This window comes from Oryzias melastigma, linkage group LG8 (assembly GCF_002922805.2).
Source record: "Oryzias melastigma strain HK-1 linkage group LG8, ASM292280v2, whole genome shotgun sequence".
Taxonomy (NCBI): domain Eukaryota; kingdom Metazoa; phylum Chordata; class Actinopteri; order Beloniformes; family Adrianichthyidae; genus Oryzias; species Oryzias melastigma.
The window spans coordinates 5,393,043-5,416,898 of NC_050519.1; the positions used below are offsets into that span (position 1 = coordinate 5,393,043).

A 23,856-nucleotide genomic window follows, 5' to 3' on the forward strand; every position below is an offset into this window, starting at 1 on the left:
TTTCATTCAAATAGTTGTGAATTAGGAGTTGACAAAATTGGAAAAAGCTTGTAGCTGTGACGTAGAAGCTACTACGGCAAGCTGTAAGCACCTTATCATTGACTGTATTAGAGAACTGGACCAAGAAACCCCTCCCTTCTCGTGTTCCAAACAGGAAGTACCCTCTTACTATTACTGTCATTCTATTTGCCAGAATCTTGCTGTTACCTTTATATTAACATATTCTTCCTAATCCTAATTTTTTCACAATATTTTTTTTCCGTTATCACATATTACTCAAGTTATAAACTGACCAATTAGATGCCTCAGTAAAACCTTGGCCCCACCTCAAAAGCTATATTGACAGATTCTCCTGAAGTGGAACTTTGAACAAGCTTACACCTGATTGGCGATCATCGTTGCCATAGTGTCTCAGACTCAGATCAGTCACTAAAATCGCAGAAAAATGGCTACAAAACTGACTTAATTTCACTGGAACTGGAAGTCAGGAATTTTCTATGTGTGACATCACACTCACTCAGTCCAGTTCTCTTATATAGTCAATGATTCTGATTGCATATCTCTTTGTTCTCATCTGGTATCTGACATTAGGCTGGGGTAGTGAAGGGCTGTAAGCTAGCGGGAGAGCTAGCTCCCCAGAGGGATGATGGGAAATAGGGGCAGGCTTACTCTGCATCAACAAGTCCCGCCCAAAACTCAGAGGTGAATTAAAAAATAAATAAATAAAAAGACTACTGCTTCTCTGGAGAAACTGTCTAAGTAACACGCAACGTTTATTTAAAATAACTTTTAATGGAGACCACATACACAGGATAAACCATGACATAAAACAGATAAAAGAAAAAAAAATGAAACGAAACTCAATTTGTAAAATCTTGCTAATATGAACAAGGTTGATTTAAGTCCACTTATCAATTTCAACACTTAAGTGTCTATGTTAGTCCATACAAAGTCTCAAAATAACTCTTGAAGTGTTATAGACTAAGAGTTTTTTAAAGAATTGACAAATGCATGTATTTTCAAACTGCATGATAAAATTGTAAATGTAATTATCAGTTAAAAATTGCATATTACTTTGAAATATGACTTAAAAACTTCTAAATGGCCAGTCTGAGGCCCCCCTATGCAATATTCATGCTGTCTAATCAGCAGCTTGATATGACGCACCTGTGAAACTAGACGGGGTCATCATCACAGATTTAGACAGAACTGTGAACAATATTTGAGAGAAATTGTTATTTTGTGCATAAATTCAGAGCTTTGAGTTGATTTCATGACAGATGTGAGCAAAAACAAAAATTTTCTTTTCATATTTTTGTTCAGTGTCTTAAAAAGGAAACAAAAAAAATTGAATTTGAATTCTTATTTTGTGTTTTAAGACAAAAAATAAATATCGCAAGTAGTTGGTTTATATATGAATATTTTTTACATTTGAGTGAATTTTACAATCTTCCTCACGACTGGTGATGTTAGACGGATGAGTTTTACTTTTAGAGCTGAAGGTTTGTCATATAGACAGTAAAACATATAGAAACATTGACTGGATTCTCTACAATTTTAATTGGGAAGAATTGTTAGTAAAAGTGTTGTAATAAATGATGGATTAAATGTCTCGGATTTTACGACATTTTAAATTAACTGAGTCAAAAACACTGTTTTGATATATTATTCCAGGTATAATGATTTACATTTGATTTTAAATTGAAATAATATAGAAAAACTCTCAGTGAAACTGTCACTATTCCAAAAGCAGGTTCTATCCTCGTGTTTAAACACAATTTCTCACCTCATTATGCATTATATGGAACAATAGACATTCTTTATAAAAATAAAATCACTAACTTGTTAGAGAAAATGATTTTTTAGTGAAATAACTGTTTGACAACCACATTTTTATTAATTATGTGAATTATTAAATCAATTCCCGTATACGTCTTTGATGCAATTCCCACAGGTATAATTATTAAAAATACATACTCTCCTCCTCCTGTTCCTATCTCCATCTATAACACAATCCTGTCTTTATTTGTTTTTCAATTCAGAAGTATAATAATAAATACATTTGTACTGTATAGAAGAGTTCTTGATCCTCAAGTCGTCTCTTATTGGAATGGTTTGGTTACAGATTTAGACTGAAAAAGAATTTGGGTAATTCCTAATAGATATTTAATAATAAACTAAGTTAGGGAAGTTTTCTTCATGTTTTATGCTCTTAACCATTTCATGTCCAAATTCAGTTTCTTCTGTGAAGACGATCCAGAGACCGTTGAGCTCCTCTTCTGGATTTGTTCACACACTTCAAAAAGTCTGTACTTGATTATTTTCATAGTGACTTTGTCTAAATGTTTTTTTTTTTCTTTAGGAAGCACCAAAAAGAAGATCTAATTGCAAAATTCCACATCCAGAAATGCAGAAATCCAGTTTTAAGCACTTTTTTAAAATGATGTTGTTTGTTACACGAAACAAATAAGTGATTCTAGTAACAAAAAGGCTTTGAAAACAGAAAACATGTTTTACTTTATCATTGTGTGCACACAACCTACATGCTCATCAGTCATCAATGGTTTTTCATGTTTTGTTAGACTTAATCACATTTTTTGATGCATTATGGGAGATTTCCAGTTCTAGGTTACGAGCGAACGTTTATTGTCACTTAAGGATGATTGATATGAATCTGTTATAAATGTAAAAATATACCTTATAAGTGATAAACCAGCTACTAATGGTGGTTCGGTAGAGCAGGGTGGGATTATACAAGTTCACTTCCTCCCACTTCCTCTCAAGCAATCTCAATTAATGTCTAGTTATCCGGTTTCTTGGAATAAACAACTTCTAATCTAATCTAAAATGATGAGTTTGGATTATTCCTCTGGTTTCCATGTCAGTTTTTTAGTAAAAAATGTGCATATAATTTAAATACTGATAGTCTTGGATCGTACCATATCCCAGTGTGTTATCCATTTAACTGACTTTTTTTTTACCCCTTTATGTGATGTTGAATAATCCAATCCAAACCAACAATGGGAGCCACTGAGAGGTAGAAATAACTTTATTCAATCATAATCTCAAGCGTTTAGTTTACACGTTTTTTTTCCTAAGGATCAAAGACGCAGCAACAGTTGAAAGGAATAAAGTGTCGTCTCTACTGTCAGGCACATTTCAATTCAACAATTGCTAATGATAATTAGTGAATGGTTGAAACTGAGCATTTCAACTTTGACAATTTGATCAAATTTGACAGAAATCTCTTTGACTGTTGCTTGTGAAATATGCAGTGCTTTGATTTGGAAACTTTCTGAACTTACTTAGTATAGGCAATTAAATGGACCAATTTAACCCCTTCACTTCCAGGGCAAACTTCATGAGTAAATTCGTCTCAAACCTCCCACTCTATCTCCCACAGTGCAGCCTTACGGCATTTCCCAGTCCAGTGTTGGTTCCAGATAGAGTGGGAGGAATGTACACAAAGAAACGAGAGGACCCTAAGCTGAATCTACCGACCACCCTCTACATGGCCCGTAAAAACAGCTGGAGACGGCTGGAGCGGGGACACGGAGCGGCGTACTATCACTGTGGCAGCTGGAGCAACGTGCCCTGTCCGGAGGGCAGGTATGTGACGTTCCGGGAGCGCGAGAGCTGGAAGGCGATGTCCTCCGCTGCCTCGAGCTTACGCAGCTCTACTAAACCATCACCCGCATCCATCAGAGAGTTGGCGATGAGTAAGGCAGCTTGGGAGTCTCCCTCTGCTGAGATGATGGCAGCCTGCTTCTGCTGCTCTGCCTACAAACACAAGAACATTTTTTAGTTTTGCCTTTAATAAATGTGTAGGTAGTAAAGGAGGCCGCCGACGCCACAATACCTTTTCTACAACGAAGCGAGCTCTCTCAGCTTCCTGTTGGGCCACTTGTTTCATCTCAACGGCTTCTGTGAATTCTTTGCCGAAGGTCAAATGTGTCTAAATGAAAAAAATAGAAGTCTTTATGCAAGTTAAGGCACAGAATGAATCGCTGCTGCAACTGGTGCTGCCACAAACGATTCTTTTAATAGTCGACGAATCGGGTCATGTGCAAACTGGATATGAAACACAAATTTTAACAGTCGTTAGCTTTAAACTAACTAAAAACTAGGTATATAGCGTGCCTTGATATAATGCTAGTGTGAATGCTGTAAGGTGAATTTGGCCGCTGAACATGCTAGGGGCAATAGCTGTAAACGCTGAAGCTGAAATCTAGCTAAAATATTAGTTAAATGCCTAATTAGCCTAAAAACTGAAAAAAATCCCAATTTAGCCATAACAGCTAGCATGTTGCTGAAATATTAGCTCAACTCCCAAATAGTCTAAATTAGCCAAAAATAGCTAGAATGTAGTTGAAATACTAGCTATACTAGAATTAGCCTAAAAAACTAAAAAAAAGCCTAAATTAGCCAAAATAGCTAGCAGGTAGTTGAAATATTAGCTAAACTCCAAAATAATCTAAAATTAAAAAAAGTCTAAATTAGCCAAAATAGCTAGCATGTAGTTGAAATATTAGCTACCGGTATATGCCAAATTAGCCTAAAAAAGTCTAAATTAGCCAAAATAGCTAGAATGTAGTCGAAATACTAGCCATACTCCAAATTAGCCTAAAAAACAAAACAAAAAAAAATAATAATAATTTGCCAAAATAGCTAGCATGCAGTTTAAATATTAGCTAAACTCCAAAATAGTATAAAATTAAAAAAGTCTAAATTAGCCAAAATAGCTAGCATGTGGTTGAAATACTAGCCATACTCCAAATTAGCCTAAAAAACTAAAAAAAGCCTAAATTAGCCAAAATAGCTAGCATGTAGTTGAAATATTAGCTAAACTCCAAAAATACTAGCTATACTCCAAATTTGCCTTTAAAACTAAAAAAGTCTAAATTAGCCTAAAATAGCTAGCATGTAGTTGAAATATTAACTAAACTCCAAAATAGTCTAAAATTAAAAAAGTCTAAATTAGCCAAAATAACTAGCATGTAGTTGAAATATTAGCTATATGCCAAATTAGCCTAAAAAAGCCTAAATTAGCCAAAATAGCTAGCATGTAGTTGAAATATTAGCTAAACTCCAAAGTAGCTTAAAAAACGTAGTAACTGCCAAAATATTCCAAAAAGCTAGCATAATGCCAGTATAACTTTCAACTTTACTACACGCTGACTTCATATAGTATTAAGTATCGTGGCAGCCCTAGATTCAACGTATAAAAAGGCTTCATACCAGCGAAACATCATCCAAGATCAGGCCGAAGGTGGACGCTCTTTCTGTGAGGTCTTCACTGACCTGCCGGGACACCAGCTCTCTCTGAGTGATGAGCTCACCGGCGTCAAACCGGGCCTGTGAGGAGGGACAGACAGACATGAAACAATAGAAAGCTAATGGGCCCATTTGTGGTTGAATACTTACCACCACGGCCTTTAGGACCTCAGTGGTGATGGACGGCAGCACCCTCTCATCGTAGTCCTCGCCGATGCTGGTGAAGATGCGAGGCAGCTGATTCGTCACCGGCCGGAACAGGATACGCAGTGTGATGTTGACATTTTGCAGATCTGTAGAGTAAATCATAGAAGATGTTTTCACAGTGAAGCGGGGCTGAAACATGCTAACTGTTTTGTTAACTTTGGCCTTTCTTCATTTTTTTTAGGCAAATTTAACATTTTAACTAATATTTTAGCTGGCTATCAGCTATTAGCTTCAATGATTTCAGCTTTCAGCACTAACATCTTCAGCGGCTAAATTCAGCTTCCAGCAATCACACTAGCATAATAATGCTAATGCTATATATTTGAATTTTAGTTAGTTTAAAGCTAATGATGGTTGTGCTTTACATCCAGATTGTGAATGATCATATTAGTCAACTAATCGGAATAAAAACAAGCTGAATATTAAAATAATCATTTGTGGCAGCTACACGAAAGCAACAAATGATGTTGAAAGTTTTGACTTATTTCTGGCTAATTCTAGCTTTTTTAAAACCATGTGTTACCTCTTGATTTATCAATTGATTTGACCCCTTTTAAATAAATAAATAAACATTAAAGTTCTTTTGGCAGATTGACATTAAAAGAAATAAAACAGATTTAAGAGATAGACAGAATGGATAAAAGTATAAAACAGGTAAAAGATAATATTCAAAATAAAATACAGAATAAAATGTAAACATAAATCATTCTTAAAGTAAGTGCCAGTTTTGTGGTAAAATGTTCTTATTTCTGGTTATTTATGATTGTACATTTAAGACTCCAAAAGCCAAAGTTTCAGCTTTTTTTTAAAATGAAACTTGCACTCTTATTTTTGGTATTCTATTCCAAAAAGTCGAGTTGATTTGCTGTTTCATATTAGTCCAAGGAAGGAATAATAAGAATAAAATCAGAGGATTTTTTTTGTTCTGATACAAAGAAGTGATGAAAACAATTTAGTTTCTTCTTCGTTGGTTTTGGACTCCAGCTGCTGTTCACATAATCAACACATCACAACCAAAGCTGATTCCCTAATTAAATGATGCAAAGCTTTGCTTAAGTTAAGAAATTTGAACTGTGGAAGAATTGTGGAACGATGCTTGAAATGTGCAACCTGAAGCTCAAAATGAACCAAAAAGAGTTCTCATCGCGTCTTTAGATTAACTTATTCTTCTTTTAATTTTCTTTGTTTTCTCTCCTTTTTTTAATAGTCTATACATTTAAGCTTAATTTTAACTGTTTTTAAATTTCTCAAATGAGGAAATGGATTTAAGAGTAGAGTTTAGATTATTCCAAAGCTTTAAAAAACTCAGGATTGAAACTTGACGCACGAACTGCATCCGGTGTGAACGCAACAACTCAAAGGAGCACTTTTACCTTTGCTGCCCGTGATGACGGGCACGTTGCGGGGACGGGAGCGGCAGTCAAAGATGACCGGCTTCTGGACCCAGGGAATGAGAAAGTGAGTTCCTTCTCCGACCACATCGTCTTGCACACCTCTGAAGCGGTCAAATATTACGGCGCGGTGGCCTGCGTCAACTGCAACCAAAACACCAGTCAGTCATTGAAAACATTGGTACATTTAAGCAGAAAATACTACTTTAGCTTTAGTTAAAGAGCTGTTAACATAACTAAATACTGACAGAATTAGTTTAATGTACTATATTGATTAAATTGTACTTCATCTTGCTAATTTAAGAATAATTAACAAAAATATTCCAATTTAAAGGACACAGATTTTTATTATTTACAAAAATATTGTTGGATTTTTTGTAAATAAAGTCTCATAATTCAATAATTAAAGGTGGTCCCACAAACTAAATTAATTACTTTTTTTGTGATAACTAGAGGGCTTTCAGTTATTTTGTAGTACAAAATTTCAAAAAGATGCTTTTAACTCTACAGAAATTGCCTAATTTATAAATAAAGTTGGTTTTGTGACAATCAAGGATGTAATTGACTGACATTAATGAGGACAAATAGGTTATATCTGTTTCTAGAGAAAGTTTTTTCTATTTGAGGCTACTTTATAGCGTTCTCAGACTTTACAGGCTTTCACAAGCTCCTTTTTATGCTGTTATAACTCTCTGGTGTTCGCCATGTCACCCATTTTTTTACCTGCAGCGAGTCCAAACATGTTTCCTTGATGTGTCACTGAACCCCTTAAACAAAGCTCCCCTTTACTGGACCGACTTCCTGTTTGTCTTTGACCTAAAGATTGCATTTGTTTCTAAAGCTATTAAAGGGTTAGGTAGTTTAAGGTGCCAACATCCAGTGATTACTTTTAGTTCCTCTTGAATTTCAGCTTAAGATTAGCAGAGATTTTGCTTTCTTAGTAGCAGAGTCAGAGGTGCATTCAACCTTGGCTGCTTTTGTCTGAGCCCAATCTTAAATCCACCTTTAGCTTAAATTCTCTTTATTTTTGGAAATTGGCAAAATAGTGAGACTGATGAGACCAAATAAGTAATTTTTTATTCTGTGTTTTAAAGTCTGAAACATAAAACACAAACCATACACTGTTAAAATTGTATGATGAGAAATTTTGGAAATAAACGTAAAACATAACAATTTAAAACCCTTTTCTTGCTACAAATTGAGTTTAAATAAAACCAGTGCTAGGTTTTTTTTTTTTTTTTACCTTTTTTTCTTTCTTTGTACAATTTTCTAAGAAATGAAAAAGAAATAAAAAGAAAACTACTGTATTTATTCACAAGAAGTAAATAATCGTAAATTCCATAGTTCTTCCCAATGGAAAAACTGTCAAACTATTTTGGTATTTTGTGCAGAAATATTAAATTAACGGGCTGCACGGTGGCGCAGTGGTTAGCGCTCTCGCCTCACAGCAAGAAGGCCCCGGTTCGAATCCCAGCTGGGACCTTTCTGTGTGGAGTTTGCATGTTCTCCCCGTGCATGCGTGGGTTTTCACCGGGGACTCCGCCTTCCTCCCACCGTCCAAAAACATGCTTCATAGGTTAATTGGTAACTCTAAATTGCCCCTAGGTGTGATTGAGGCCCTGTGACGGACTGGCGACCTGTCCAGGGTGTACCCCGCCTTCGCCCATCAGCGGCGGGGATAGGCTCCGGCACCCCCGCGACCCCGAAAGGGAAGAAGCGGTTAAGAAAATGGAAAAATGAATATTAAATTAACATTTTTACTAAAAAAGAAAATAAAAATAAAAAAACACTAGATACCAGAAATGTAAGCATTTTTTTTAAGTTTGGTAAAATATGTTTCATTTCCAATATAAAGAAACAAGCTCTGTTATACTTTTTTTCTACTAAATTAAATGTTTAATGATTTTTTCGCACGTTTGTGTTTGTTGAAAATCCTTTAATAAAATCAGTTTTATTTAAAATCCAGCTTTAAATTTTTTTGAATAAATACAAGTTACAGTCCAGAAACTTTCAACTAGACCAGCTACTAATTATAAGGTTTCCACAGTTTTCCAATTAAGTTTGTATTTTGAAAGCGTTATTTTTAAATACAATTTAGAAAATAATTTAAAATATTTCTCTGCTCATATCGGGAAACAGGGCAGCAATCTGTAAAGGCAAACTCCTCCACTGGTGTCAATCAAGGCAAAAAAAAATTCAAAATATGAACATAAAACAGCTGTTAATATTCTGGGATTATATTTTTCAGGGGGCTACACTGTTTATAATGACTTGTTTCTACTGGTAACAGTAATTTGGGGATTTAAATGAGTGCAAACAAGTAAGCAGGCAATCAAATCAACGAACTCTACATTTAGTTGATTATTTCCCCTCGTGTGGACTCACCATTAAACAGAGCAGAATTGACAACACCTCCTCCAATAGCAAGGGCGAGCCCCAACTTTCCAATAGACTCGAACAATTTAGCCATGGCAGCAGCCTGGAAGCCATAAAATGAGGTTATTACACATTTATATGAACAAACAGTTTCAGTGCAGATCAAAAAAGTCATTTCTTGAATCTTAACTGTCAGCAAAAAGTGGATTTTTAAAATTAATTATTTCCAGTAAAGGTTGTTTGTGGCCTTGACTGATGCCAAAGCAGCAGATGGTGGCTAAGTTAGCTAGCAAGCTAACATGAGTTTCGTGGTTATCGGTTAACCAATTGAGCGCGCGGTCTTTGCCGATAATCTGAGTTTGGCATAAAATACGTTTACATAAAATACGCATTAAAAGGTTTTTATCAAAACAATCGGAGCGCCATGTACGCATGCTAGCTTACGCTGATGGGCATGCATGCATGCAGCCGGGCTGCTCGTTTTACTGTACATTTTTTCTACATTATTAATAAAAGCTATAATTTAAACAACTCCGTGTTAGTGTTTCAAGATGTGCAAACTAATGTTTAGGTAAAAATGTCAAAGGTTTTCCGTGGCGTTATCGTGCTGTATGTCATAACTCACCTCAGCTTTCTTGGATGTCTGTGACCTCCACCGGACACGACGTAGAGCACAAGGAATGCCTGCTTTACGGCGCATGCGCAAGGATGTTGCAACGAAGCCACTGATTGGACAAAAGCGACCAATCTTCTTCTACGGATCACGACAAAACACTACAGCGTCCCCTACTGGTTAATTTAGAGTAAACAATACAACCAATTTGCCACTTTTCGACAGAGGAGGGGAAATGGATGGATTAACGGTAATAAAAGTTTGTAAATTTATAAAATACACCTCCTTTGATCATTATATAATATAGATAGATAGCTGGATATAATACAGATACACCATTAAGAGAACATTAGTTAATAATACTTTCTAAAACAAGCAAAAATACATTTTAATATAGTTTAGATGTGACTTTTATTTTATTTTTTAATTATTAGTTATTGATTCTCTTTCATTATTTTTATTAATAGAAACTTATTCTAATATGTATTTTAAATTTTAAAATTGTAATTTTTAAAGAAAATTTATGTAAAATGTTTTAGAAAATTGCTATACAAGTACATGCCAACTAACACAACTACATTTGTGTATTTCTTGTTTGAAAGTTCTCCAAAGCTTTAAGTTAAATAATTTGAAATGTTCCAGAAACGTATATAAAACCTTGCTTTTGCAATGTTTTGTTTGAATTTAAACATCAACATTGAGTTTCATTGGAAAAAAGTCGGTATGTAACAAGGGGGATCTTTATTATTATTAGAAAGTTTTATTTTTTTTCACATGTTGGTCTTCAAAACACTTCTATAGTGATACAAAGTTAATTTATTGTGACTTTTTATCCTCCACTGGCTTTGACAGTTGCAAGTCAAAGTGAACTGTAACCTGTAAAAACATGATTGATGCTGGAGAAAAACTCAAACCATCTATTTGTCTAATATTGAAGAACATTTACTTATAAATATATTGCCACTAGAAAGGAAATAATTCACTTTCTTCACAATTTGCTACAAATCTTGATTTTTGTATCACATTTTTGTTTATCAATTACATTTGTGTATTACATAGCAACAATAAAAACAATAAATTCAATTATTTGGGGGAAAAATGATGAAAATGATTAGAATCAAATATATAAATCACATTTATGGAACATATTAGCATATACCATAGACATAATATATAATCCTGAAAAACAGCAATGTGAAATAAAAAAGCTACTTTGGAAAATAGTGATTTTGAAATAAAAGTTTCTAGAAAAAAACTGTATTCTAAACTAATATTCAACATGATAAAAAAATATTTATTATTGCAAAATACGTTTTTAAACATAATAAGCACGTTTTAAAGCAAAAAATCAAATGTATTTAACAATAATATGGTCAATTTAAATTTTGAATGCAGGTTTTTCACAATTTCATGATCTTTTTATTTATCGAAAAGATGTTTATTTGTGTGTTGTTTGATTGAATTTATTTATTTAATTATGAACAGCTTAGGCTGCCATAACTGACAGCCAAGGCCAGAAAAAAATACAAAATTTTGGAACACATACAATTAATAATAAGTTTGTTCATATTTTATTAGCAGCACAAAAGTAAATAAATTTGTCTTTTAAAGTTGTATTACTGGCATACATTGATTGAGAATTTATTTGCAATTTTTAAACTTACTTTTGTAGTTCTTCAGCAGAGCATGTTCCTGTCAACTGTATCAATTAAAAAGGGGGAAAACAAGTTTTAAAATAGAATAGATCAATCATAATTAAATAATTACATAATCATAAATCATAATTACTTAAAATATGTTGTTTTTATCTAATCTATTGTAAAATAAATAACAAATGAACAGACTTATTTTCGTTTTATTGTGCCAAGGACGTTTATTGAACTTTAAAGCCACGTGCACTATCACATGTTGATATGGCGCTCGGGCGCCCCCTACCGCACGGGAACTGCACTGCACGTGATCAGTTTCACTTTCTTTACGCTGCTTATAAAGAATGACGACCTTCTAACGTTTACGAGAGAAGACTAGAACGAGCGTGGAGCGTTTGTAAGGTCGGTAACGAAAGCATCTCGTTGAAATTCTTTTCTTCTCTTGTTTTTTTATTGTCGCTTCTTTTTGGCGACAAACGATCGTCTGATTTATTTACTTCCGTAACTCTCGACCCTGCAGCAGAGTGGCTTCTTCCTCTGTCGCTTTCAAACACACACACGTCCTACTTGTGTAGTTTTTCTATTAAAACTGTGAGGTTGAGGAATAAACAAATTAATTGAAGTTATTTATACTGAGGAGAGATAAGCACCTCAACTAACATTTCTCAGTGGAAAAATCACTCAATTACTTTTTTTTTTTTGGAACAAATTCCCATCTTTCTGGCTAATATAAAAAAAAAATAAATTGGTTATATTAAATTACACTTGAAAATGTATAAACTACCAAAAAAAAAAGAAAAGAAAAGAAAAAAGGCATAAAAATGTTAAGACAGTAAAAATATGTAGTTTCACAAAATAACCACCAGAGGGAGCTAGATCCTGAAAACTGGCTTTGTTTCTGTTTCTAAGGGTGGGGTCCTTTTATTACTGTCTTGTAACCTTACAGGGTTTCTTTCAGAGGTGTCACATGCCAGATTTTTTTTCTACCACTACAACCTGCAAAATCACCCCATATTTGTGTCCACAAATGTTTGTCTTTAGCTGTGATTGAGTTTCTACCATTTAGTTTCTCCCAGCAGATGGCAGAGCCAGGCAGAACCATCAGGGTGAGCGGTCTCCCCACAGACATTGAACATAAAAGGCTGAAAGACAAGTTATTCATCCACTTTCTAAGAGAGAGGAATGGAGGAGGGGAGATAGACTCCATCGTCATAGACAGAGTTGGATCTGCCCTCATTACATTTGAGGACAGTGGAGGTCAGTGGGTTCATGTTGGGCTCAAGGAAGGGGCTTATTCCTGAATAATTATTCAAATTCACGCATGCCACGTTTTACATGTTCATAGAAATGCTTCATAATCTGCATTTTTGATTGATTTTCCTGCTGTCATTTACATAATGCGAGTAAAGTATTTCAATATATCTGCCGTCGATAGTGATTAACTCGTTGCAAGTCAATGCGGCGGCCAGTGGCAGAACCGCTTAGTCAGGATGCTTTCCAGACTGCGGCTGATTTCCATCCAATGACCCCTCTCACACAGTGGCACAAAGAATTATTCAGCGCAGACGGCACACTCTTGAAGTGGATGAGAAGAGGTACAAACTTGCTGCAATAGAGCATCAAGAACGTTTGGACCCAGACCAGGTACGAGGACACACTCAGTAATCTGTGAAGACCCACTCCAATGAATATGGTGTTTTTAACATCTTCTTTTATCATGATTTAGGGAATAATTTAAGCTTTAAACTGCAATTCGTAGTATTTCTTTATCCAAATCATGGGGAATCAGGAGCAGACGAAAAGATTCAAAAGACTATGGTCATTTTATCCGCTGGGTTTTCAATACTTTTAGGAAAACATTTAATGTGTAGGGTTTGTATGGTCATGAAAACCATGGAAAAGCTTTGGAAATTAAAAAATGTAATTTTTAGGACCTTAAAAAGTTGGAGAAAAATCAAATTTTCTGTACATTTTTGGAAAAATCCTGAAATTTTAATATTCTGGATGCCAAAAACATTCAAAAATATAAAAGCTCAATATGAGATTCACATTTAAATTGCGAAAGAACTTCAACTTCGTGCTTAGCACGTAGAAGTTTTGTCCCCCTCGTCCTTCTGCATCAATGGTATATTCCAGTCAGCAGCAAGTCGAGGCACTCGCTAGTTAGCTAGTAGAGTAGTGTTGCCATTTTAGGCAGTTTCGCTCTCAATTTGACATTTTTATTCTGATTTAATCTACCGGGATCGACTACAATACTGTGACTTAAATGTATTTATTTTAAGTCTTGGAAATTCAGTGAAAGATTTCATAAAAGTCATGGAAAAGTCTTGGAAAAACACGGCTAAAAAAGCATACGAACCTCGAATTTGGTTTTAAGGAAAGAAGAAGAAGGCAGCCCCCTTACTTTTGTCGTAATAACCTTCCGCCAATCAACGGGTTTCAGCAGTAGTTCTGCGCTCGTTTCCTATGGACCTACAACCAATAGGGGTTCAAAAGTGGTACGGTTCATTCTGACTTAATGAGTCAATTTTAGAGTGGAAGCACTCAAAATATTGTACTATACCGTACAGCTCGAGGTATCAGGCTGTGAGGGGCTGTAAGCTAGAGGGAAAGAGTGTAAACAAAGGGATGATGGGGAAATAGTGTAAGCTTACTTCCTGCCTACAACTCAAAGTCAAATTTCTGCTATTCTAGAGTCAGTAAGTTCTAGAAAGCGACACGTGTTTTGATTTTTGTTAAATAAGCATATTGTGAAATAAGCATATCCAGTACCTTCAGCATGTTCTTCTTTTTCCATAATCTTAGGTCATCTTGAACCTTACTGCCACTGTCGACTGTCGCCTTCTTCCTGGGGGAGTCACGGCTCTATTCAGACTCTCTAAGAGTCATGATGTCCGGACCAACTTCACTTCAACCCAAGATTGCTGGACACTGCAAGGCTCCTACTCGGCGATGCAGGCGGCCTTAGCTCAACTGCTTGTACCTCCTGGTGGTCAAGAGTCAGCAGATAAAAATGCTTCAGATTCGTCTGCGCCAAGCAGTTCTCGCTCCGTTCAGACATCCCAGATGACTCACACTAAAGTCTCTGAAGAAGAACTTGTTGAGCAAAGAGAAAAGCATCACAATGGGAAGACAATCTCTGAAGATGAACTTGTTAAGCAAAGAGGAAATCCTCTCAACAGGAAGACATCAGATGAGCACAACTCCAGCTCAAGCAGAAACGCAGTATCTGCAGACAAGGACATAAACCAGAACAGCAAACCCGACAGTCCTCCGTCCACATCTGCCGAGGAGTTCACTCTTATCATGGATGCAGACATGTTTCAGTATCTCCACAAACTCTGCAGGCAGGAGTATCAGGACATCCTGGATCGGTATAACATTGAGGCTGTAGATGTGACAAGGCAAGGCTTGACCACGCTGCTTCTCAAAGCTACACAGAGAGAGAAGGGTGGAGAGCTGGAGCGGATGAGACGAGCAAAACAGGCTATAGGGCAGCTTTATCTGGAGAATGAGCGTAAGATCTGCCGAGGAGAGCTCTCCAAGCGGTTCCTGGTTACCATAGGAGACCTACAAAAGGTCATCAAGTGTTTAAGCTCCAAATATCCCAAACTTCTTCTGAAGGAGGATGAGCAAAACGTCTACATCATCGGGAGCAGCAGTGATGTGTCTGCGGCAAAGCTCTTGCTTCTGAGACTAGCGAAAGACGGCATCAAAGTGGAACAAGTTTCAAGTTACCCGTCCCCTAAGGATCCAGTTTCACGTTGTTTGGTTGAAGACCGAAGCCCTGTCATCGCTACGTCAGCTGAACGATTTAACGATAAACGACTGAAGCTGACGTTGAGATCATCAGGGAGTGACAGGAAAAGTGGGGGATCGAAAACGTATAAACTAGCCGCTAGATTCAAAGACTCAGGGATGACTGGTTTAGGAGATCGCCCACTAGACTTCACCACCCGAGGCAGCTTACTGACCAGCAAACAAGCACAGATCAGGTCTTCGGCAGATGTAGAAACACCAGCTATCTCAGGCAAAGAATTCCCCAGCGTTTTACCACAGAACACCGGCGAAGACATCCTTTTCAACAGTAGAGATAGAGCATCTCCTTTCATGGCGAACACATCATCGCCAGTGGATTCTCAACACCAGCTTAGCCCTCGTCTGTCCAGTCTATCGGGAGGCTCTGCACCATCACCTCCTGGGTCTGGACAATCACTGAAGCGAGCCAACAGTTTTTCAGGAACCCCTCTGGAGAAGTCTCCAAAAAGTCCCGAGGATTCTAGTAAGCTGACAGTCAGAGGGAGGTCTTCCAGCTTCGGTGGTAAAACAGCAAAATCAAAGCAGCAAGCCCACAGTGAGGAGATTTCAGACATTTCTCAGGTGATGTGGCTACACATTGAAGATGCGTACAGGTATCGGGTGGAGGACTTGACCTCTGATCTCCAAATGACAAAGCGCACCTCTCCGGATGGTAGGAATCTGACTCTAATATTAAGAGGAGCAGATTTATCTAAAGTCATGTTATGTAAGCAACGTTTGCAAAAGTTGGTGGACTCGGTTCGCTCAGATTTCTCTGTAAATAGAATCGAAATGTCAGATCTGGCCGTCTCTGACATGGCGGATGAAAACCTACAAGCTTGTTTATCTGAGATAAAGAATTTCTTCAAGAAGGTTTCCGTCCACAATCTGGACAAATGTGTCATTCTTCTTGGTCCAAAAGAGATGTGCAATCAAATTCAAGCCAAACTATTAGAAGTGTTTAAAAGAGATCCTGGACAACACCACTACTCAAACCCCTCTTTACAAATGAATGTAGGTCCAAGCAATAGTCTTCACTATCGCCACAATTCCCAACGTATGCTAGAGACTCAAAGTGCCAAAGCTAATCGGACCGATGATAGTCTGCAATGGAAAACAACCTACAGTAGTGACTTTAGCAAGAAGGAGCTTACAAATGGATCCCTCCATCCACCCCCAGTGACAAAGGAATCCATTTCCAGGGACAAAGTGAGCTCTCCATCTCTAGCAGAGGTACATGGAAGCAAGAGACATGGGAATGTCTCTGCAACAAGTAGTGTTCCCTTTGCAGGCTTTGTCAATGGTATAGCCCCAAGAGTAGGTGAGAAAGGAAGAACTGGAGGTGTTACCCCGCGGATCGGTTCAGGATTGAGACTTGCAGAGATGGAGAACTCTCCAGACCAATCTAGTTCTAGACAGAAGAACCCAGTGGGCTCTTGTGTCTGTGGGGAGAACATGGAGTCATTGGTAAGAACTCCAGGTGGGCTCATCGTGTGCCAAAAGTGTTTGGCAAAATATCACACCAAAAGCAGCGTTTGTCCAAAGACGAACCCGACACCCCGAGGAATCAAGGGCCAAATGGAGATGTCCAATCTGAACATGGCGCTACCAGGTTTCCACCAGTATGGTATTATCAAGATCACCTACATCATTCCTGATGGTTTACAAGGGGTGAGTAATTAAAAACCCTTTTTTCTAACTCTGGTTTAGACTGTATGGAAGTTTGAAAACAAAGTCAGTGAGACAAAGACGGCTTGTGACGAAGAATCAGATGAGTACATTTTTATTTTACTTTAACTTCCTGGTGTTGTTTTATAGTTATGGAAGACCCACTCCGAGGAAAATTGTGTTTTTTGTGGCATTTTTCTCACAGTGGTGGACATTATTTAGAAAAGTCATCTTAAAATTGCATTTCTGAGTATGTTTTTATTTGAATTGTAATGGGACGAAAAAATGTAGTTTGCAAAAGATCGTATTTGCTCTATAGAAACTACGTCCACAAGCTTCCTGCTCCGCTACACTCATAGAGAAGTAGATCCATGTACGTCTTCGTTTTTTATCTTGTCCGACCTGGTATCTGGCTCAAAACTGTACAACCGGATAATTCCAATATTGCTTAAGAGTTTTGTTGCACCAGTAATGTTAGGTTGGGGGTTGTTAGGGGCTACAAGCTAACTGGAGTGGATGTAAACAGAGAGCTCTCAGGAACGGGACAGGGATTGCTCCACATTAATGGTTCCACCCACAATTTCTAATGAACTATTGGCATTTTTTAAAAATGTGTCAAAAAATTACCGTTCAAAGTAGACACTTTTAAAATAGATCAAAAGATGATTGGAGCGGCACTTTGAATGATTTCCTTTTGGGAGTGTTTTTGTTCATTGAGCTTTACCAGTTTAAATGACTTTGGTTTGGACTTAAACTGGACTCTGACATGTGGTCTGGTAATCATTGTCCCGTCTGTTTTCTGTTCTTATTATTATGCCTTTGCTGAACATTTCACTTAAACTCAACCTTCAGATTTGAGCTCTAACAAACAACAACAATCAGACAAACTTGTATTATCCTGTTAAACCAATATAGGATCTTATTGATATTTTTAGGATGTGAAGTGAACTCTTTGATGCAGAATGGAGCATTTTTTAAAGGAGAATTGAAGCTATTACATTTCCATTTTGTAGCCTTTCTTACCACTGATGACTGAGGCAGAGCTACACATCCACAACTTTATGTTTGACAACAAACAAATAAAGCTGCTTTGTCATTATGTTATTAAAAAGAAGAATAGTTGATGTTCTTGTATTGTGGGAATAAATCAAAGCTCTGTTTCAGCTAAAAAACTCCACTTTATATAAACTGTAAAATCATAGTATTACAAGTTTTGTAATTTTGTGGATCAAAAAACTTCCTTCAGTAAATATATATATATAATACGTAACATTTATCTTAGTGTAACAATCTTAAATGTGACAATAACGGAATAAAAAAACAACCATTTTAACCCTAGAGGATTACATTTTCATGGTTTTGTTAGTTTATTTTCTTAAATTTTCATTGTTTTTTAATTTTTTTAAACCCCTTTATGCCATATGTTTCTAATTTTCAACTATTCAATTAAATTCCACTGAATTTAGCATTCCCTTTAACGGAAAAAAAACACCAAAGAATATTTTTATAAAATGTAAATAAAGTCAGGCATGAAGAGGATTTTTTTTTCAATTTTTTTGGTGCTGATAGTCAAAATGAACAAAGCAAAATAAACTTCAAAAGCCCAAAAATAGATTGTGGTGTCAGTTTTTGCATTTTTCTTCTATCTAAAATGCTGTTTCCTCTTATCAGGAGGGTCATCCATCTCCTGGAAAACCATTTAGGGGAGGAACGTTTGACGCCTTCTTCCCGGACTGCGATGCGGTGTACAAGCTGCTTCCCAGGCTGGAGAAAGCCTTCCAGAGGGGACTCACCTTTACTGTGAGAAGCAATGGAACAGACGCTAAGGTGGTCTGGAACGCCATCCCACACAAGACCAGCTTAAATGAGGGCAAAGCCAAGTAAGTGAACCCACAAATGACCGATTGGCAACAGGAGGTTGTGTTATATGATCCCAAACCTGTCAGAATAATCTCTTTATTTTTACTTTCAGGGGCGGATACCCTGACTCGACTTACCTAAACGTTTTGTCTGACACCTTGAAGAAATATGGAATTGAGTAACCAACAAATGAAACATTTCTTTTTATAGCAGATTTGTTTGCACTGAATGTCCCTTTTATTTGATACTGAATTGTAGAAATTCTGTAATTTTATTTAATTATCATCATTTTGACTCAGATTTCATTCCAGATTGCAGAATTTTTGTATTTAACTTTTACATTTTCGATTCAATTGTCAAGTTTTTTACTAAAACAATGTATTTTGTACAATATTTTGTGCACAATACTGTTTTTTAAGGAAATAAATAATATTTTTGTAATATATGTGTAAAATTTGTTTAATTAATCACACGTTTTGTGTTTTATTGCTTCTTAAAGCAGGCACAGAAATAAAAAAAAGTGAATTCCCTGACTTTTTTTGTTATGCTTTTGTTTTATTAGTCCTGGAAAACATGTAAGGCATATGGTAACATTACACACTGAAGCGTTACAAGCTCTAAAGGCCATGTGGACGACATGGCACCACGCGGTAAACCCAGAGTCAAGCACAGAAGCAGCATCAATTCAAAGGGTTTAAAAAACAAAGTTGTGGCGATGGAGTGTGTTTGCAGCCAGGAGACAAACCTAAGGTTTCAACACAGGGACGGATGAGTTGGGAAATCAACCGGTTGATTACTGAACACTAACGGCGGGGGTTGTATTATGGGATGGAGGTGAAGCAAGTTTCTGAAGCACTCCCAGAGATGTTTTCATGTTTCCTCCTTCAAGCCACCATTATAAAAACTATCAGAGCTATTTGAAAGCGTTTTTTCACTCATCTACTCTAGTACTGTACAGAACAATCCCGAAAAAGTTTCCCAGCATCCTCGCAAAGCTTGTGTTTCCTCTAGAGCAGGGGTCCCCAAACTTTTTAGCTGTTTTCTTCTCTTATGTGGGGGCGGGGTCAGTTGTAGGCTAACAAAAGAAGTGTAAAAATGCGTCTAAACCAGGGGTGTGCAACCTGTGGTTTATCTCTCCATGGTGGCTCCCCCTAACCAAAACTACCTGAAGAAAACAAATAAACAAAGCCCGCAAATGAAGACTACCAAACCACAAACTAATATAACAAAACCCAGCAGCGTAAGACCGCTGAGGACAAATAGGGGAAAAAAGAACAAAAATAAGTAAATAAAATAAAACAGCATTTGAAAAAAAAAGGATATTTAGCATTACCTGCAATAGATTAATAGCTGATGATGCTTAAATTCATAGCTAAAAACCCTGAAGCTGATAGGTGAAAATGCTGAACCTGATAGCTAGCTAAAATATTAGCAAAGTGCCAAATTAGCAGAAAAAATAAAAAATATTCTAAATTTGTCGTAAACAGCTAGCATAAAGCTAAAATATTAGACAAACTCCAAATTAGCCTAAAAAAACTTTATTAGCCTAAACAGCTAGCATGTAGCTGAAATATTAGCTGAATGGCAAATTAGCCTAAAAAACTGAAAAACTGTCTAATTTAGCCAAAATAGCTAACATAAAGCTAAAATATTAGCTAAACTCCAAATTAGCCTAAAAAAAGAAAAAAAACCGTATTAGCCTAAACAGCTAGCATGTAGCTAAAATATTAGCTAAATGCCAAATTAGCCTAAACAAAACTGGAAAACTGTCTAAATTAGCCTAAAAAACAGCTAGCAGAAAGCTAAAATATTAGCTAAACTCAAAATTAGCCTAAAAAACAGAAAAAAATGTTATTAGCCAAAACAGTTAGCATGTAGCTGAGATATTAGCTAAATGCTAAATTAGCCTAAAAGTTGGAAAAATGTCTAATTTTGTCAAAACAGCTAGCATAAAGCTAAAATAATAGCTAAACTCCAAATTAGCCTGCAAAACAAACAAACAAAAAACTTTAGTAGTCTAAACAGCTAGCATGTAGCTGAAAAATTTGCCAAATCTGCCTAAAAAACTGGAAAAATGTCTAAAACAGTTTGGGGACCTCTGCTCTAGAGTAACTGCCAAAGGAAGGGATGCCTGTCGACTCGTTATCCTAAACTGATTCCAGACAATTTGGGATAAATCGTCCTTCTCACAAACATGGAGGCTACACGCCAGGACAAACACAAGAGAAACTGCTGGAAACGCCATGACTGACCTTTACCCTTTAACACCTGAGGCGTCGCCGGTGACGCTTGAACACAAAACCTTTAACATTGTGTAACTTTTCAACACGATCAAGGTAATTCCAGTAGATTCTGAAGGAGAAAAGCTGCGCTTTTCTCCTTCAGAATCTACTGGAATTACCTTGATCGTGCTAAAAAGTTAAAGTAAATCACATAAACAGTGGAGCTCAGGTGTTAAAGTGATTTTTTTGTAACACTGATTTGCCCTTGTGCGTCTCTGAGTTGCATAAGTATCCGGAATGACTAAGAAGACGACACACAACCCAACTTTACTCTAGTCGACTGATCTGCTTTGCTCAAATGTGTGTAACCCTAAATTCCAGATGTCAAATGTATGTACTTTTTTTACACGAACTTGTGATGCAGAGAGCTGATAGGGAGAGGAGTTTTGGCTGCCGCCGAGCCGCTACACTTGCCAAGAGGTTCTGCAGATGCAGCACAGGAAAAGAGGAATAGCTAACAATCCTTGAGCGAGCTGCTGTAAAGCGGAAATGTTGTGTCTGGGGCGAGCCAGGGCCGAGGTACCATCAGCCAGCAAACGCCGTGGCGCTCCAGTGTTCGTCTCTGCACCGGCTGCGTGAGCACATCTGTTTCTCTAATGACCGAACATAGGGGGAACACTCAAAGGAATAGCATGTAACTTTGGATTTTGCAGAGTTTAGCTCATCTGGTGAAGAATTAGGTTCTTAAGACATGAGGGTTCCACCTGTTTTTTTTTATGCAAGCACAGTATTAATAATATAAATACAAAGGAAGGGCCTTGGATTCAGATAAGCTTTGTGCAAATAGGGAGGCACAGTGCAGATGTAAGCTTTAGCAAGACTCCAACAAGTCCAAAAACACACCTTTTATAAACCGCAGGAAAACACTGTCAGCACCCATGAGCATTTGGAATACAAAACTTGTACACCTACAATTTGCATTTTTCTTTCCTCTTCAAGGTCGACGGAAATGCATCCAAAAAGGTCAGAATTTTCTTTATATCTTTTTATGCACTGTTAATATTCGAAGCATTGACAGAAGAATATACATACAGTTTGGCACACATGGTTTAGACCAACAGAAAAATCACATTTAAAAGGAGTGCAGGTCCCCACACAAAGAGCACTGTATGAGCTTTGAACTTTAAACCCTCGGATAACAAAAATATAAAAGGTAAATCATGAATAACATAGTAAGTAAAACATTTTTCTTTTTTTTTTTTTCTTAACTGAAGCATTTGATTCTCACATGGCACTCTGAAGAGAAGCACCGTCCACAGGTTCACAAAGGGAGCCCAGCAGATTAGAACAGAACACTAACCGGAGGCTGACGGGACACAATCACTCCGCACGCCGGCATGGCGGCCGCACGTTTTTTGAGTCTCACCGGCGCCCTTGGACCAATCAGAGACGCCGGGAGAGGATGATGGGAAAACGAGTGCGACTTCCATGCTTACAAGTGCATCAAGATCAGCCGGAGTGCAAAATACTAATAACACAAGCCTCTTATCAGACGTTTTTTTTTTTTTTTTGGAGGGGGGGTTGGAGGAGGATGATGGGAGAATTTGGAGCTACAAGCGACTGTAGCAGAGTAGTGTGAGGAGGAAGTGTGGCAGGGTAGGTGCTTTTAAAACCTGACAAACGACCTGAGGACACACACGTCTTCACACACAACGGCACACCACACAGCACATGGGGGTGGGGGGGGCCACTCATGCTAACACATCAACTGTTTTTTTTATTATTTTCCGTTTGTTTTCATTTTTTTTATTATTTTTTTTTTATTTTATACAAACTCACTAGTCACCTTCTGAGTCTTGACTGTGAGGCTGAACTCAGAGACGGGCAGACGGGGGGCGGTGATGGATACTCTCCTCATCCAATAGGGGGAGCGGTGTGCTGCGGTGAAAAGTGAGAACATTTCCATTTTGAATTCTCCTTTTGTCTGATTTTATTCAAATACTGTCACCAACAACTAAATGTAGAGTTGGGAGAGGAGAATAGAAAGATGCAGGGAAGGGAGGTGGAGGAACAGACCACAGTGCCATCTCTGATGAGCCTGACGCCTGTTGCTATGCCGACCGCAGAGAGGAAAACAGAGAAAGAAAGAGGAGTGGTGAGGCAAAGTGCGGACACCAGCTCGGGCTGAATTCTCCTCTCTCAGGTCAGAGTGATCGACAGGCGGGAGGTCGCTGTGAAAGGAGCAGAGCGCCTCGGAATGCCTCCAGGAGAAAAAGAAGAACTCGCGTTCACCTTCTTAACTCGCTCATTTCAGGCCCTTCGCCGTCTGTAAAACGACAGTGGCTCTTTCATCGCCTGCATGTTTGTGTGCGCACTTGCAGCTTGTTTGGACAGAAACAAATTCTCGGTTAATTGGCACGGGGCACTTCTTGCCAACAGTTGGTCAGCTAGAAACATTTGTGTAACTAAGGGAAAGGAAGCTGAGGAGTCATTTCTGCCTCTCTATTCAGCGCCGCACAAAAAGGCTCATTATGAGACAAAATTCATATTCAGGCGAGAGCATATGAACTTCGATGGTGTTGGTAATATCTAACTAACTAAAGGCTGTGATGGAAGCGTCTCCGGGGGAGACGATCAGCCAATCGGAGGCCCATCTGACTCATCCTCAGTGACATAACGAAGGAGCGGACACGGGAAGAGCGGCGTGTGGGTGGGTGTGGCTTTTGTCTTATCTGCCCGTCTTTGTGCCGGTCTCTGAGTGCGGCCGGTCGGTGTGTGAAAGGAGGGTGGGGACCCAG

General features: G+C 37.6%; 3 protein-coding genes across 4 annotated transcripts in view; 1 reads left to right on the forward strand and 2 right to left on the reverse strand.

Annotated features, from left to right (window-relative positions):
- Window positions 1-3,026: 3,026 nt before the first annotated feature.
- phb (prohibitin) lies at window positions 3,027-10,019 on the reverse strand. The gene is made up of 7 exons (XM_024272106.2): window positions 9,874-10,019; window positions 9,258-9,351; window positions 6,855-7,016; window positions 5,425-5,567; window positions 5,239-5,355; window positions 3,860-3,955; window positions 3,027-3,780 (listed from the first exon to the last, which is right to left on the reverse strand). The coding sequence occupies exons 1-7, from the start codon at window positions 9,946-9,948 to the stop codon at window positions 3,568-3,570; spliced, it is 900 nt and encodes a 299-aa protein (XP_024127874.1). The 5' UTR covers window positions 9,949-10,019; the 3' UTR covers window positions 3,027-3,567.
- A 1,481-nt stretch (window positions 10,020-11,500) lies between these two features.
- On the forward strand, window positions 11,501-19,249 carry si:busm1-163l24.3. 2 transcript variants are annotated; one of them, XM_024272104.2, is made up of 6 exons: window positions 11,558-11,912; window positions 12,590-12,767; window positions 13,051-13,154; window positions 14,316-16,979; window positions 18,648-18,856; window positions 18,949-19,249. In XM_024272104.2, the coding sequence occupies exons 2-6, from the start codon at window positions 12,590-12,592 to the stop codon at window positions 19,016-19,018; spliced, it is 3,225 nt and encodes a 1,074-aa protein (XP_024127872.1). In that variant the 5' UTR covers window positions 11,558-11,912; the 3' UTR covers window positions 19,019-19,249. The 2 variants fall into 2 exon arrangements, with proteins under 2 accessions (XP_036069056.1, XP_024127872.1); XM_036213163.1 differs by lacking the exon at window positions 18,949-19,249 and having other exon boundaries at window positions 11,501-11,912; window positions 14,316-16,935; window positions 17,019-18,791.
- A 2,576-nt stretch (window positions 19,250-21,825) lies between these two features.
- Window positions 21,826-23,856, reverse strand: part of vat1 (vesicle amine transport 1) — a gene marked incomplete in the record, with an annotated part of 40,598 nt that continues 38,567 nt past the window's right edge. Inside the window, 1 exon segment of the mRNA XM_024272100.2 lies at window positions 21,826-23,856.